General features: G+C 45.0%; 1 protein-coding gene across 1 annotated transcript in view; it reads right to left on the bottom strand.

Annotated features, from left to right (window-relative positions):
• LRIG1 (leucine-rich repeats and immunoglobulin-like domains 1) overlaps positions 1-16513 on the bottom strand; it is a 59288-nt gene that overhangs the window by 18216 nt on the left and 24559 nt on the right. Inside the window, exons 5-9 of the mRNA XM_014946635.1 lie at positions 11577-11714; positions 10434-10577; positions 8069-8212; positions 7104-7247; positions 2015-2158 (exon numbers count right to left, since the gene is read on the bottom strand). Coding sequence (XP_014802121.1) covers positions 2015-2158; positions 7104-7247; positions 8069-8212; positions 10434-10577; positions 11577-11714 — 714 coding nt within the window. The remainder of the gene's footprint in view (positions 1-2014; positions 2159-7103; positions 7248-8068; positions 8213-10433; positions 10578-11576; positions 11715-16513) is intronic.

Below are 16513 nucleotides of genomic sequence, written 5' to 3'. Positions count from 1 at the left end.
TGACACACACTTTTATTAATTGACTGCCACACATTGTGTTTTCTTGAAAAAGGGAAAAGAAAATGGTATTGCTTGTTCATCCAGAGGCAACTCAAAGGTTTACTGTTAGAAAGGCGGAATAAAAACCTTTTTAACAAATGAGTGAAAATAGAGAGAGGGGGGAAAAAAGAGTGGGGTATTTTGGCCTAGCTCTCTTTGTATTCAAGCTCCTCTCCCAGCCCCTGTTGCCAATTTCCTATTCTTTCTGGCTGGCTGAGCTTGAATGCTCGCAGCCTTGTTAATCATTGTGCTCCGAGGTCTCCGGGTCTGACCTCTATTTGAATAGCTCCACATTTCAGCAGTTTCACACCCACCAAAGGCTCCCCAACAATAGGCCATAATTAAAGCATGCTCGGGTCTTTTTCACCAGGTGCAGGACCCAATAGGCCTTTCTCTTTATTAAATTAGAGCTCGCTCACACACTCCCTTCTCCTCCTCCCCCCTCGGCCCTAGACATAAAAGAGGCTCCACATTCACTGTAGAGCAAAGAGAACTACCAGCTCCCCTTCCCCTCCATTTTTCTTTGGAAACCTTTAGTTCCGGTCTTGACAGCTGCCTCAGAGAGGTCCCTTTCTGAATGCCCAGTGGCTGAAAGGCTTTGGCTTAAGTTTAAAAAAAGGAAAAAAAGCAAACAAAACCCAAACTCACTTTCCAGTCACTTCCTTCACTGTGAACTTCAATAAAGGACAGAGTAAGATGCAAAAAGTACTGTAAAGAGGGGAGCTCTCTCTGTTCCCATTTCCCTTTAATTACTCAGGCCACAATGGGCTTCTGAAGAGAAATAAAAGTATCAAAGTGTGTTTTTTTCTTTTGAAGGAAGAATTAAATCAGCTTGTTGAACTCAACCAGCCTGGGAGCTTGGACGGTGCTATAACAGAGGCTGTGAGAACCTTCTGGTGTGCCAGATGAAGGTGCTGAGCCCGCAGCTCTGCAGGGACAAGTAAGGGAGACAGAAGCAACACAGCTGCAGGAATGGACAATCCAAAGAACTGGATTCCCCGTCTTCTGATGTTCCTAAGGCAAGCCCAGATGTACCTCAATCTAACACTGCTCTTGGGTTTAAGTGTATATCAGTGCAATTCTATAGCTGGCACCCCAGAGGAGATCAGACTGATCTGTCCAATGGTGTCTATTTGCCCTAAAATCTTAGAAGTTGCAATCTTCGAGATGGCAAGCAACAGAATATTTCATGATGCCAGTGATCCCAATTCTGCACTTAAGAGAAAAACTTCTGGTTACCCTCATGGTACCTATGGCAGCTTCCTGCTCCCATGGTTGGACCAAAGACTGGGTAAAGCTTCATGTGTTGCCACACTTCTGGTATAATCAGATCCCAAGCCCAACCTCTGAATTTCTTTGTTTTGCCATTGTTTGTTTTTTTCTCAACACCATCTTAGCACAGGATTTTCTATTTATTATTCAATTAAAAAAGAAAAAAAAAAGAAGGAACAGCACACAAAAACGCTCAATAGCACATTTAAGAGGATATTCAATTTTTCCAGTGTTCTTACTGGAAGGAATCATTCCCTACTTCTCCTGAGTGCAGAATGACCCAACAGAAACTGTCCTTTTCTAAGAATTTCAATTAAAGTCAATATAATGGCCAGAGAAATTCTGCTATTAGAAGGACTGAAACCTCAGGGATTTTTGCTCAGCTGGGCTAGATTCGGGATCCTGTCTTATGTTCCTATAATTTTGCTCTGAAACCCTCTGCTCTGAAAGCACCCTACAACACTGAGCAGTCCAAGTGCAATTCTCCTAATTACTCTTTATTAAAAAATACAAGTTCACTGAAGTTGAATAATGGGGTAAACACAACAGCTGCCGAAGACAACTGAGCAACGTGTAGGGGACAGGCTGTGCAGGATGCTGAGGACACAGGCACCCAAAGCAACTGCAAAGCAGAACAGTTTGACAGAACACAAACTGTGGAGGGAAAACGGGCTTTAGGTGACAAAAGCTGGGGGCAACTTACAGGACACGTAGGTTCTTGAGTCCCTTGAAGGCACCTTCTGCAATATGATTGATGGAATTGTGGCTCAGTCGGAGTATGTGCAGTCCCCCGAGGTCTGCCAAGCTTCCCTCATCCAGCCTGGTTAGGTTGTTGTAAGAGAGTATTCTGAGGGAAGAAAAAACAACACCCCTTGTCAATCCAACCAGTATTTTCCAAACCCCTCTGTGCCAACCAGTGCCTGCCTCCCACAAACACCTTACAAGAGGTGGTATGTACTGGGTGGATACAAAGAGCTTGATTAGGAAATAAGACTGCAGTCTGCAAATACTCCTACAAGATACTCATGGGACAACTCAGATGGGCCATAAGGAGCAGGAGGCATTTGGTAGCCAGTTACAGGGAAATCTTCTGTACAGGCAACAGAGAGAGGGTCCTCCAGAAGTGAAGGAGGGCAATAACCTGCCACGCAAGCTGTCGGTTATAGTGGGGAGAAGCTACTCCTTCTCCGTGGCCTGTATGGCTGCATTAGGGTCTGGAAGCACCACCCCTCCTGTGTTACCTACACCAGATGTGTAGGTAACACTCAGAAATCAGTCCTGGTTGCAATCAATCATCACTCCCACTTGGACGCCCTCCGCGGCTGACAGGAAGGAGCAGTCCCCTCCTTCCCCACACCCTGCGAGGTAGAGAGTGACGTCAAACAGATGGATTTTGAAGTTCACACGCGCTCTTGGCAGGGTCCAGACTTCTGTATTCGGGAGGTGTCTTATCGTTCTGCACTTGTGCACAGCGAGCCCCAGGCGCCTGGGTGTGGGTGTCTTCACAGCCCGCTCCACCCCGGTCGAGAGCCAAAAGCATTTCACCACAAGGCAATTGAATGCTTCCTTTCATGCACAGGAAGGAGGTATCTGTTGTAAACCAGCCGCCTTCCCTCCCGCTCCCCTTTGTCAAGGAGTGTACAGTCTGCTTGAAATCTTCTCCACTTACAAGTGACTAATACTGGAGGGTTGTTTTTCATCCATCTCTTCCCCTTGCCTGTATTATCTCTGGTTGTGGAGATTTTCTTTAACTCCTATTGCAGTTTGGGAGCTGGTAGGAAGAAAGCTGCTTTTCTCTCCCTGCCAGGGTGCAGATGAGGCTTCTGAGATTTGGGAAGCTACATGCAATGGCAGACACCTCACACAATATACAACCACCTTCTACGCAAGCATTGTTGATGCTGAAGGCCAGCTTGGCAAATCAAATGAGGGATCTCCTGAGATAGCAGCAGGCAGAGTCACTGGTCAGTGATCTTCAGCCTGAAGCATCCACGCACAGCTCCCCACTGGAGTACATTCCTCCTGACTCTGGATGTCACCACAGCTGGGTAAGCCCTGCAGGTCTACTGGCAGGTGAGTGTGGCCAGCAAGAGCCTCAGCTTTAAGCTGCCTGCACACCGACATGTGGCATATTACAGTGGCATTCTGCCACACGCTGCTACTCACATTTTCTCAAGTTTATCTCTTTCCAAAGGGCAGTTGCACAGGATTTTAAAAAATACCTCAGTGACTTGGGAACACATGTCACTTCAAGAGATGCAAGGGTTTGTGCTGCTAAACTTCTCAAAAAGTGGAGTTATGCAGCTTTAAACAAGCACTGAAATCCTTCGTTGTACAGACAACAAGAAAAAAAAAAAATCTCACTGAGTTCCAAACCTCCAAATTCCTCTTCTAGTGCTGCCTGTTAATGAGTCTGCTTAAAAATGTGTCTAGGGCTTGCATGAAAGTCACTGCAAAGCCAAAACCTAAGTCAAAACAGACACATATTCCAAAATACTGAGGGTGTCATTTACTTGGCAAACAAGCTGTCTATCTTTTAGCTGTGTGAGTGGGCAGAGGGCAAGCTTTGGAAAAAATTCAGCAAAGATTAATGAGTTTGAAGAAGGTATGGGACAACATATTTTCATTCCTAAAGAAGTTGTAGTGTTAGTTATGAAGAACTGGCATCCGGTCAAAATTATGTCCTCACCTGCGATTAAAGAATTTGGCTTTTAAAAAAAAACCAAAAGTGTTCAAAAGTAATCCTAAACCTGGCTGAGAAAAAAAAAAAAAAAAAGATTTCCTTTTGATTCTTCACAGAAGATTTCCTGCCACAACTGGTGAAGGCATGTTCCCCTCCGCTCGTCCTGACATCACCTCAAGATGGACGGACAGCAGCAATCTTTGGAAGGCTCTCTCAATAGATGCAACCAGATGGAAGGTTTCAGGAACTAACACACCTGGCGGTGGCTTCTTTCAACATTGCTTCCTGCCAATGGGACAGGCCAATTCGCAAAACAGTGCATTCCCCTCCTCAGCAGTTTGGATTATCTGGGTTGAGAGAAGTCAGCAGGTCTCTGCTGCCTCCCCTACCTTCTCATTTCTCTACCAGTGAGAAATCACTGGAATGAACAAGTGGAAATGTTTGTCTGCACAGCCCTCTTGGCCTGGCGAGGAAATGGGAGAGCAGCACACAGAGCAGCGTGCCAAAAGTGATACATCAAGGGGTTAACCAGAAACCTGTTCTGCAGCTGGGGCTCCTGCTGCCAGCCAGTTCTGGACCAGGTACATCTAACACATTTCATTCCCATTGACCAAACTGTAAATAAAAAGTGAAAAGAAAGACCCAGCAGCCAAGTCATCATTTTTCCTCTGATGAAATTCTATGCTCCCACTGTGGATTTTTCCATGATGATGATGACCTAGCACCTGACTGGTGAATACAATCAGCCCTTTCTCATGCCTGTAACAAGGCAAGAGCTCTCTTTCCTTGCTAGCTTTTACATCAGACCAGAGCCCTGCGGTCACGTTTTCTCCCAACAACTCAAGGAGAGACAACTCATCCTTCAGATGACCACCTCCTTCCTTAGCACAGATAAGCGGAGATCTGGCCATCTATCTTCCCTGGGTTAAGGACTTTGAAATTCATTCCCTGTGCAACCAGAGACGGTGTTTTCTGATAACTGAAACCCAGTAGATTTAGCAATAGGGGAGGTGAGCAAGGATCCTTTAATAAGGAATGAAACGTACACATTCAAAGATGTGCACAGAGGCAGTCTAGATGTATCTAGTGCTTTCTTTCCTCACCCTTCAATTTCAGAGCAGACCTCTCCTACAAGAACTCTCTGGCTGTGGGAGTTTCAGTTAGGAGTATCTGATGGCTCCCTGCAGCAGCCTTACCCTAAAGGCAACACCTGCAAGAGCTTGTAATATTTTGCAGAGATGTGTGCTAACACCCACATAATCGCCTTTCGCATCTCAGCTAATGCCTTCTCTGGCCTCACACTCTAGCACAATCCTGTTTGTCAGGCCAAGCATGCCCCAGTGGCTCCTACCACCTCACACCACCAGGCATTTTCCAAATATACCTCATTCTGCACCAGAGTAAGAGAGTCCTGCACTGGGTTTCTGCAGTTACTGCAGAGGATGGCCACTAAGCCAGAACAGCTCACTGCTAGCACTGCTGGTTGGCAAGGGATCCCAATCCATACCTGACAAATAAAGGACTCAGCACGACGTGCAACCTCCCATCTAAACCTTGAGGGTTTGCAAAGACAGTACCAGGTAGAGAAGGCAAGCATCGTTCTCCCTGCAGAAGTTCTGACATCAGCTCTGCAAGATGCAGATGGGGCTGACCCACCCCATTCGAACCCAGGCCAAAATAAAGCTTCAACACAGACACCAGATTCTGGGTCCCTGAGAGCAGAAAGCTCCCAGAGCTGTGGTACTAACACAGCGTGGTGATCTGAATTTGTTTATTCCAACTGTGAGTGCCCCAGGAAGGCAGACTCCCCTTCCTTGATGCTTCAGATTATGCAGACCACAGGCGTAGCACAGTGCCGATTCTGATCTTTTGCCTTAAAGACTTCTCCATTGACACTGCCTTAATGTAGTAAAATATCCCTTGAGGAACTGCATGTGAAGGAACTGTAGTTGTCTACAGTAATGGAGGCACGGGCAGTTTCACAGCAATTTGAAAAATTAGGTAATTAAACAGACACATATGTATTTAACTAAAACCAACAATAAAGTATTTCCTTGTGCCTCCTCAAAATAATCCACATCTGAATGAACAATTTGGGTTCAAGAGGAGGTCACAGCTGGTCACTGGGCTAACATATTAATTCTACAGCTTCTAAACTTAAAGGAATGATGTGTCATGTCCACCTATCTCAGAATCCACATCCCAAAAGACTAGGGACTCCCAGCTGGGTAGGCAGACACCCACCTTCAGTCTGAGTCCAGAGTGAGGCCTCTGAAAGCAGGATGCTGCTTTACCGTACTGTTTTTTTTGGTGGATAGGAGAATCCCTAACAACGTTTAATAAGAGATTTCTGAGCACCAAGCAGAATGAATTACGGTTCCCCTAACCACATGTGTCAAGTTCTCCAAAGAAAAAAGTGAATCTTTCCACAGTCCCACCGAGGGGATGACAGCTACTTCTGTAAATACTGCAAGCATCCATGTGTGTCTCTTCAGAAAGGCATTAAGCAGCGCCACAGACCGAAGAGACATCCTTGTGGGGCTGTCCTCAGCAGCAAGGATTTCTTTCATTTATCAAAGAGACTGTATTCACAGCTGGAAATCTCAGGAGAGCAAAGTCAATGTATTTACTTTTAAACAACTGAGCCCTACAGGAAGGGTAAAGTGTAAACAGGAGAAAGGAGGAGAACTGCCTTTAGAGGGACAAATCTCTGCCGGTTGAAAACATGATTTGTCTTTGTAGATACAGAGGACAAAGCAAAGCTTCCTTCAGGCTGTACAGTCATTATATGGCAAGCCGTGCGTGGCTTGTAACTAGGTAGCTAATAAGCCACAGATCACAAACTCTCCAGGTCTTTTGGCACTGTGTACTTTTAGTGGGTTCTAGTCTTTGTTTCTGGTGCAAATGTATTTTAATCAGGTGCTCTGAAGGTCACAACATCATGAATGAAGAGGGCATCGTGTAGGAGGCTGCAGTTCCCGTGTTTCTACAGGCTGATACAGCAGGAGCTGTAAGCCACGGGATTGGGAAAAATCCTTACTCCCCATTCCTGCCAATGTTACATCAGCATCAAACCCTGCACAACCAACCACAACAGAAACCAACTTACAGCTCGTGCAGCTTCTGACAGAAGCTCCAGCCGTCGGGGTTGATGCGGGATATGGAGTTGTTACTGAGGTGAAGCTGGTGCAGAGAGGAAAGGCCGTAGAGAGAGCCGCTGTTTACTTCTGTCAGGCTGTTATACTCCAGGTGGCTGTGGAGAAAAATCAGAAGGAATTGACAGATAAGCAGCACTGGTTAAATGCCGAAGAATTTCCAACAAGGATTGGGATTTTAGCCATTCCCACACACCTTCCTATACCTACCCGTGTGGATACGTGCAAGTGTGGGCATTTCTTGGATAAGCAACGGATAGAAATTCAAGGACAACACAAAAGAAATGACCAGAATGAGCTGCAACTGCAGAGATATGCTCCACTTGCAAGTAAACTGGGCTTAAAGCGTCCCACTCAAGTTTGCATTTGCAGAGTCTCAGTTGTGTGACAGCAGTGCCCAGAAACACGCTGCCCTGATCACTTGTGACTTTGCAAATGCACTTGAAAGCAAATCATGTTGGGATTTTCAAGCATTTCTTTGCCATGCCCATTCAATTTGTTCTCTTGTAGGGAAAGAACACAGGGCTGAGATAGGCCACCTTGGTTTCTAGCTATCCCAAGAGGCAGAATAATTAGGTCTGCAACACAGAATTTCCATGTGTCAGTCAAAACGAGTTTGCAGGAGCAAGATGAGCTTTTATTTAAAAGACCAAATGAGATCTTACTGAGTCTTCAAATCGTCAGACTTTCAAAGGAAATACTGCCACAGCTTGAAAAACAGGACTTTCTGTATTGAACACATGATAAAGCAACAAGCTTTACTAAACTGTGGGTCAACTAAAGCGAAGCTGCAGTAGCACGACAGAGCTCTGAGCACGCGGGACATAGAAAGAAGCATGAGGAAGCACCCACAGAGAAGGACATGATAGCAGGTGAAGTCTAGGCTTTTAAGGGAAAAGACCCCATCTCTCCAACTTACAGAACTTGCATCTTGGCTAGCCCCCAGAAAGCCCCATCAGTCAATTTGCTTATGTTGTTGCGCTGGAGTTTCAGGACTTCCAAGCTGTCCAGTCCCTGGAATGTCAGGCCTTCAATCAGGCGGATGCGATTCCGGTTCAGCTCCCTAAAATCACCAAGGCCATACAAGTTTATTAAATCCCAGTCCTTTCTCACGAAATCATCTGTGCAGCACACAATGGGGACAAGCAATGCCAACAGCTCCTCTGTCAACGGTTCCCAGGAGAGAGCAGAAGCGCACCGGAAATGTTCAATCCCAGCGCTAGCCAGGGAAGTCAGCTGGGTGTGATCGCTTAAATAAACTCACCCTGGGACAGATTTTCACTACAGAGAAATAACAGAGACAGTGCAGCAATTCCTCTTCATCCCTCCTCTCTCTGCATTTCTTTTAAGCCGTTTATCCTTTTCATCAATTTTCACATGTCATCTTTTCTCAAGCAGAGGCATTATTTCAACCATTACAGTTAAACATCAGCATTATTTCCTTCACAACCCATTGTTTTTACAAGACTTGCAATCTCCCAGTAAAAATGTGCTCTGAAACAAGCGGAGGCCATCTGAACTGTGAGCCCAAAAGGAAATTTTATGGCTAAGTTGGAAAGGAAAGGTTTCAGTTGCTCTGACATATTTCACATTTTTTCCTATTATAAGAAACTAATAAAGAGTAAAACAAGTTGTTTTCAATAACAAGGCAGTCTTAGTATTTTGTATATACTAAGATCCCAAACTTAGTTCATTAATTTTTTTTTTCCCCCCTTGGTTGGGAGGGGACTCCTAAATTTTGGGAATATATTTTTTCTGAATAGCAACATGAATCAAAACAGTCAGTCTTATAGATTGCTAGACCCAGACATACCAGAAGAAAACCCAGTTCCATAAAATCAGTGGAAAACTGCATTGACAGAATGCACTAAAGCTCAAGATACAGCTTTTAAAATAGATACCTTTCTGCATGTACAAGACCAACCTAAGGGTAGTTCACTATTCAGCGTTTATGTTGAAGAAAATGGTGGAGGTTAAAACATCAGAACTTGTTTTGGAAAAGATGAGGAAGACGTAGAAGCTTTAAGCTTACATTTTAACTGCCTAAAAAAACAATGTTGAACTTGCACTCAGGTTGATGTAATTAACTCAAGTAAGCAATTAAAAAGTTTGCAAGCCTAAAGACTCTTGCCTTACTGCACTTCCTCGGCTATTAGTGAACTACGCTTTGCCAGAAAAAGAACTGTACAAATTCTGCAACACATCATGTTTATCTATAGGGTTAAACAACAGCTGTGAGACTGTCTTTAAGAGTACCAATTATTCCAACTTCCAGTGAATTATTCCAACTTCCTAAACAAACTGAGTTGACCTTTGTTTTTATTAGTTTTGCACATGATGCAGATGAACACATTAGATTACAAGCTCTCAGTCAATGGACAGTAACTTCCAACTGAGATGCAACAGACTTTTAAGATGCATATGCTATTGTGTCACACTCCTCTGTCCCAAATTGGCTATAAATCCTCATATATGTATGCAAGCACAAATGTACACCCGTTCCTTAGACACATCTTGGCCGAAGGACTTGTCTTTTGCTCAAGAGGTTGTCATTTAGAGGTGTAAATTCCAACAGTTTTTGTGGACTTCATGTTAACAGACAGAGGTTGACTTTTTGCCTATCAAATTTGATGGAAAGACTGCAACAGGGCTGAAGCCGGGCCCTTTTCTCCAGCACCAGCAGAAGGGAAAAGCTACACCATTAGTGCTAGTATTTTACACATAAAGCATATTTATAGCTGCAGATGTCTATGCATCCCCACGTAGCTCCTGCCATATGGACCGCAGGCAGGACAACAACGACGTGTGTGTTAACTCATCTAGAGTGCTATTTTCTCTGCCCAAGTATCACCGCACGGTTTAACGACCTTCCGTCATTACTTTTTTATTACCACACACAGATACCTGTGTGGTCTTGAAAAACTAGCTGAGCTTTGTCATTTGCAACAGAAACATCTTCCAAACCTCTCTTGCGCCACAGACACCGGCAGCTTTTAAATGAATGGATTTGTCTTACGCTGTCAAGCGCGCGAGGTGCTGGTGTCTGCTGCAGCATCCCTCCCTTCCCACCTTGGCAAAAGAAGGGCCTGAAAATGGCTACAAGACAAAAAAGGACCCTCTCCCAACGTGTTTTACTAGGTGCCGGCAGAGGACTACCGCATAGCGTACTCTCAGTTTTATAGATAGCAGGTGAGAAAGGGTGACATTTGGTGTGTTTATCCTCACGGATGTTTTGTCTCCATAAAGTGTGGCTGAGCTTAATTAAAGCACACATTTGTACTCACAGTTGTGTTAGCCTGGGTAGCCTGAACGCCTTGACAGGAAGCTGAGTGATCCTGTTTTTACTCAGACGAAGTGTTAGCAGGGACCGTGACAGACTATCAAAAGCACCAGGCTCCAGGGTGCTGATTCTGTTGCTCCCCAGGTAGCTGCAATAAATCACAGCAGAAAAATGAACAGTTCTGTCAGAAATCTCCTTTTATCAGCATTTGGTTGGTCTCCAGACAGGCTGGTGAAATTACAGAGGTTGTATTTTCTGGCTGCACAAAGAGCATAGGGCCTTTCCCAGAGCCATGTGACAAATGTGGAGAAGTGCCGTGCACTTCCCAAGAGCTCCTTCATACCCTCCTACTTCAGCAAGGGAACTAGGAGCAAAGCCAGAAACTGGAGAATATTCCAGCACAGGATGACTCTATTCATTCCCCCTTTTTCCCTCAGCATCTCTCCCAGGTCTCTTTCTTAACCAGACCCCAGACTTAGCCACAGAAGCTGTCACAACACCACTGTCTTATACTCTCTTACAACCAGGGGCAGAAACCTTGGTGCAAACAAAGAGATTATTTGTCTGCACCTCTTCAAAGATATCTAAAACATAGATTATTTTATGTTTCCCTGAATAGGGAAACATATATATTGGGAAGGTATTACTCAGCTTAACCCTTGGTTTTCTTCAACTAACCAACGAGAGATTTCTGTTCTTAACATTCAGTAGCCATTTTAATGATGAAATAGTCGTTCCCCCTCCCCTCTTCCAGATGCACATGGGCTGATCTGGGAAACAGCATCTACAGTTCCTGCTGGGGAAGAGACACTGACAGTTTTTCTGGCTTCTAGGTTTCCCGCTGTGAAGACACCCATGCTTGAAAGATGCAGCATACCTCTTGTCTGTTGCAACAGTCCCATGCAAGACAATTAATAATAATCTGCATTCTTTACAGATACATCAGAAACCCAAAAGAAAGAGCTCAAAAAATAACCCAGTGGTAGGGACAACATGCTGCATTTTAATTCTCCTTTGGACTTAAAATCCTGACGAATAACCCCATGCTTTGTATGTTCTTTCCCTCCCCTTTTTTTAAGGAAGGTTTGAGGCCCTTTTCTCTGCTGTGGTAACTCAACAAAAGCTGTTCCCAACAAGAAAAACTCACAGCTCCTTTATATGAAGTCCCTGCGGAAAGCAGCCGTTTCGGATTTCCGTGATGTCATTGAAACTCAGGTCCAACGTTTCCAGGGTAACATAGGGCTTCAGTTGACTTGCTTCAATGCTGCGGATCCTGTTGTGATGCCTGAAACAGTCAGGAGGAGAAATAGAGACAACTTAGTTCTCTTAAAAATAACCAGGAAGAATACCTGAGGCCACAGCAGGCCCACAGGCCGGTCCCTGAGTTCACGCACTCAGACTTGCAGAGCTTCTTCAACAGCTGTCTGAGGAGAAACCCACATCAGAGACATCTTCCCTAATCCCCAGGCTGTTCCTCTGGCTAGAAAGACCAGCTCACAGACATTTGCAAGCTTCCAGACACTCTTTTTGTGGTATGGTACAAGACTTTTCTCTTCTACAGAACTAGTGACTCCATTCATCAGGTTTTTTTGCAGTAATTTGGGCTCAGTCTCCTACAAGCCTGCACTTCCAGAACGGATTTGTTACATACAAGGACTGCAGGGCTGAAGTGATGGTCAATGGTTTCAGCAACCTGGCAATGTTTGACACAGAGGATGGGATTTTCAGAGCAGGAAACCGACAAGTAAATAAAATCTCAGCAAGAGTTACAAAACATTGTTTCCTTAGTTCCTAAGGATTCTTCTGAGAACTCCCAGCTTTGGACTATGTTACAATGATTTGTAATGCACAGAAACACCATAAGAGGGGTTGCAAACATTCTTGCAAACGTTTCTTCATCTTTTGCCTCCTCCGTCCTGCTGTGCAATTAGGATAACTCTGCAGTGCCAGTGCCCTGCCCTACCATCAGCTGCAGGGTCAGAACCTTTAACGATCACCTGCGTTTGCTACCTTACCAGTATGAGCCTGAAGGATTCAATTTAATGTACTACAAGCTGTCCTCAGGGTTTCTGCAGCCATCAAATAGTTAAATACCTCTAGACTTCAACTGTACTCAACGAGGTCTAACTAAAAATCCCCCGAGTCCTTTCCTCTGACTCCTTTCTGGCCTGGATCAGTAGAGAGACCAGTAACCAATTAAAAAAATACATTGCGCATTAGTCACAAGAAGTGGAGCACATGCCTGATGTGAATTTAGACCAGTCACTGATATTACTGGCAAGGCTGGGAGTGAGGCACTTCCAAACAGAGACGCTCACCAGACACTTGAGAACTTGCTGAATAATAAGAGATAGCAGCGAGGGTTCAGACGAGTACTGTGCCTTAATCTGGCCAGCTACCCACTGAGGAACCAGAAGAGGAGACAGCAGCCAGTGAAAGCACTCTTGAATGCAAACTGGGTCGTCCCAGCTCTCCTGGCAAAGCATCAGCTCTTTGAAACAAAAAACTGCCGGGTAAGCTGACCACAGCCTTCCAGGCACTGAAGCTGATGGGTGTCTGGGAGCCCATCTTCTCCAGCCTCACCTCCATTTCAAGTCCTCCCTGGGGTTCAGACAAGCTCCTTTCATAGAAAACCTCTCCCCTCAAAAGAAGGTACCAATAAGCACATGGCAAGAGACCCACTCTCCACACTGAGATCTGCTCCTTTACCCTCCCTGTTACTAAAACCAAATTGTTTCACCACTACATTTGCTGGTTTCTGTAACAGGAAGAGGGTAAAAACTACATCTTCAGAACAACTTGCTTTCTGGAGACTCTGCCTCTAAACAGTCAGAACACGACTCTCCCTTACACTGGGGAAACATTCGCAGAAATGCTGCTTTGACCAAAGAGTTTAAACGCTACTAAATTAATTCAGTGCAGGCTCACAAATCATTAAGGACAAATTTTACACCACTATAGCAATGCACTGCTAATGTGATGCAAAAAGGCATCAGGAAAATCAAAGGAAAGTCATTAACCTACATTACTGAACTGGTTATTCCATGGGTTATGGGTACACAGGTCTCTGCAACCACAAATTGTACAAAAGGCAATGATATGGCTACTATCCAAGTGACCAATATTCATTTACAGCTAGGAATAAAGGCGGAATTTTTACATCCATGCCACACAGTGGAACAAAGCACCAGTGAATTTATACTGATAGTGTGACTAAAATACAGGAAAACTCATGATACCCAGATTTTTTCTGACCTCCATAAATTGAACACATGGGCAAGAGGGATTTCTTTTCTCCAAAGACTCATCTCTTTTGCAAGGACTTGATTATTAGAATTAGCATGTTCAAAAATTTCAATCTTTTTACCTCTTCAAAATAAGACAGTCCATTAAATGTGTGTGCGAGACCGATTCAGGAAAGCACCTCAACACGGACATAAGCAAAAGCAAACCCCAGGCATGTTTTCTGTAGCTCTCCTGAAGCAGGAGCTATGAGTTCAACTCTGATCTCATCCAGGCTGTGATGGCTGAGATGAATCTGGCTGTAAATTAACAGGAAACGAAGGCTTGTACAAATGGACGTGAAGAATCTATAAATTACCTGACGATTCCTGCGCAGGGCAGCTAAGTCTGCAAAGGAGTGAGAGCACAGAGTGAGTTTGGACATGAAGTGCTCTTCAGAAGCCAATGGATTTTTGGTTTTTTTTGAGTATTAATATTTCTGTGCTTTAGTTGCTCAACGTATATCCAATCTGCCTGCCTGCCAGATCTTCCAGCCCATCCCAGACGACAGACTTTAAGAAGGGAAGAAAAGGACAAGAAAGAACTATTTTGTTTGAGCCATGTTTGCAGTTTCCAGGTGACTTCTGTCCTTTTGCCTCTTGCTTTTCATGTGCTACAGCTGGCAGATTAGATGGATGCGCTATTTCACGCAGGAAAAAAACAGGCTCCTCTCTCTCCCTCTCTCTGTCTCCTGCAAACATGGGCTGACTCCAAATGTAACTCTCAGCTCCAAACACCATCCCCGGCCAGTCCCAGCTGGGGAATGTCAGACAGTTTGCTGCAAAGCCCTGCACCCTCTCAAAGCACTGCACTTCAAACAAAACCAGCCCGGCTGACTTTTCCTATACACAGCATGTGATATGAACGCAACATCATCCAAACCTTTTACTAGCTTGATTACATTTTATTTTTCATTTTTGCAGTAAGAGCTGAACTGTGATTTAACCCTTCCTGTTATCGGATCCTTTCAGCTCATCCACCTTTGTTCCAAATCTCATCACACGGTGTTTTTAGGGAAGAAAAAAAAAAAAAGACCAGTGACATTATGACTTTGCCTCTCGCCTTTAGCAGTGACTGGAAAAGGGCTGGATTTTTCCCAACTTGCTCCTTAGCTTACACTTCCTTAGCTTCAAAGGTGACAGATCAAATTTTAGTACCAATTGCTGAAACCAGGCTTTAAAGCACAAATTATCGGTGCTTCCACAACCAATTTGCCTCCAGGTGTCTTTTCCTCTCCCCACTCCTTAGGTATCACTGCCTGGAAACAGCTTTCCCTGTCTCACTTCAGCCAGTGTTACCTCAAGAGTATATGATGACAGGGCTTCAATGTGAGATTGAGCAATTAGAGCCTGGAGCAGGAGCCAAGTCTCTTAGTTTCTATTCCCAGCTCTGGCCCTGACTCATCTGCCTTGGGCAAGTTTCTTAACCCCTCTCTATCTCTGGTTTACCCATCTGCATGGGAAACCTACCACTGGAGTAGGATGATGAGGGACTGCCTTCACCGAGGACTATGAATTTGGAGTGAAAGCAGCTCAAGTGAAAAAGAAATCATAGGAACTAAGGAGCCCATCCAAGTCCTTTTAGGGTTTGTTGATGAATATGGGAGGATCTGGCTAAAACAGTTGAATTTCCCAGCTCATACACAACCTCATTCCCGGAGACACCCCATTTGTAGCTAAGGCAGATCTTGAACTGTAACATCTCAGTGCCAGACAAAGGTAACTCCAAGTCAGCAATGGATTACTTTCAGACTGCAGGCTGCTTACACATGGCACTTGTTCAGGAACTGCTTGGCCCACAGGCCAGCACCAGCCACAGCTGCAAGCGGAGAGAGGAGAGCTGAGGGAAGCCACCACCCTCCAGCCATGGCCGCTTAACCCGCCTGCACCCCCGGTCAACACCCCCAGCCTCTCAGCCCTTGCACTTTGCACCGTGCTCCGATAGACCCCTTGGGATTACAGGAGATTTGGATTAACCTCAGGCAGCTCTTTGCTCGAACCGAGCCCGGGAGGACCCACGTCAGGAAGCGAAGGGGCTCTCTGAGCTCCTCCGGGCTGCTGCGAGACAGAAAAACAAGAAAATGTTGCAGCGAAGCCAAAGCGTGTTTGGGTTTGCTCGGAGTCGGGAGGGAGCCGAAGGCGGGGGGGGGCAGGAAAACAACAGGTGGCGCAAAGTCAAAAGCTTGCAGCGTTTCCAGGAATCTCAGCTTGTATTTTAGAGGTAAAGTTACACTTTAATCCCGGTGGGTTTCCTCCTTCGAAGCGTCTTTCTGAATATTTATTTGATAAACAGGCTGTGAAACATTTTCCACTAGACCTAATAGGAGAAGAATTCACCTTCCCCTTTGCAGCAAGGCCGTCCTTTGGAGTACACTAATCAGTTTAATTTAGACCGTGGCTTCAAACTACTTGTGTGAAATCGATGCAGAGAGCAGCACAAACACGCTCCTTTGTTGTTGGAGCCACATTCACTTCCCCTCAGCAGCTGCCCATTAGAAAGCTGACAGCGGAAAATCAAAGCAGGCAGACCCTCAGATGGGAATGTACGAGGGGGCTCGGGCTGGACCCATTTAAATACAATCAGCACAAAACCTCCCACTTTAAGACAAAGCTTGAATTAAGGCTGCCGTGGCTGCTGGGAGTCTGCAGCCCAAATGTTTGGTGTGAAGTGAGGCTAAAGGCAGGGAGAAGTCACATGCTTGGCCTTCATGTCGTGTCAGCTTTCAGAGCTGGCTGGGCCCGGGAAAGAGAGAGAGAAAAAAAAAAAAAAAAAAAAAGAAAACAGTAAAAACACAAAACACAT

Source organism: Calidris pugnax, unplaced genomic scaffold (assembly GCF_001431845.1).
Source record: "Calidris pugnax isolate Ruff unplaced genomic scaffold, ASM143184v1 scaffold81, whole genome shotgun sequence".
Taxonomy (NCBI): Eukaryota; Metazoa; Chordata; class Aves; order Charadriiformes; family Scolopacidae; genus Calidris; species Calidris pugnax.
This window is presented reverse-complemented; position numbering and strand designations above follow the sequence as displayed.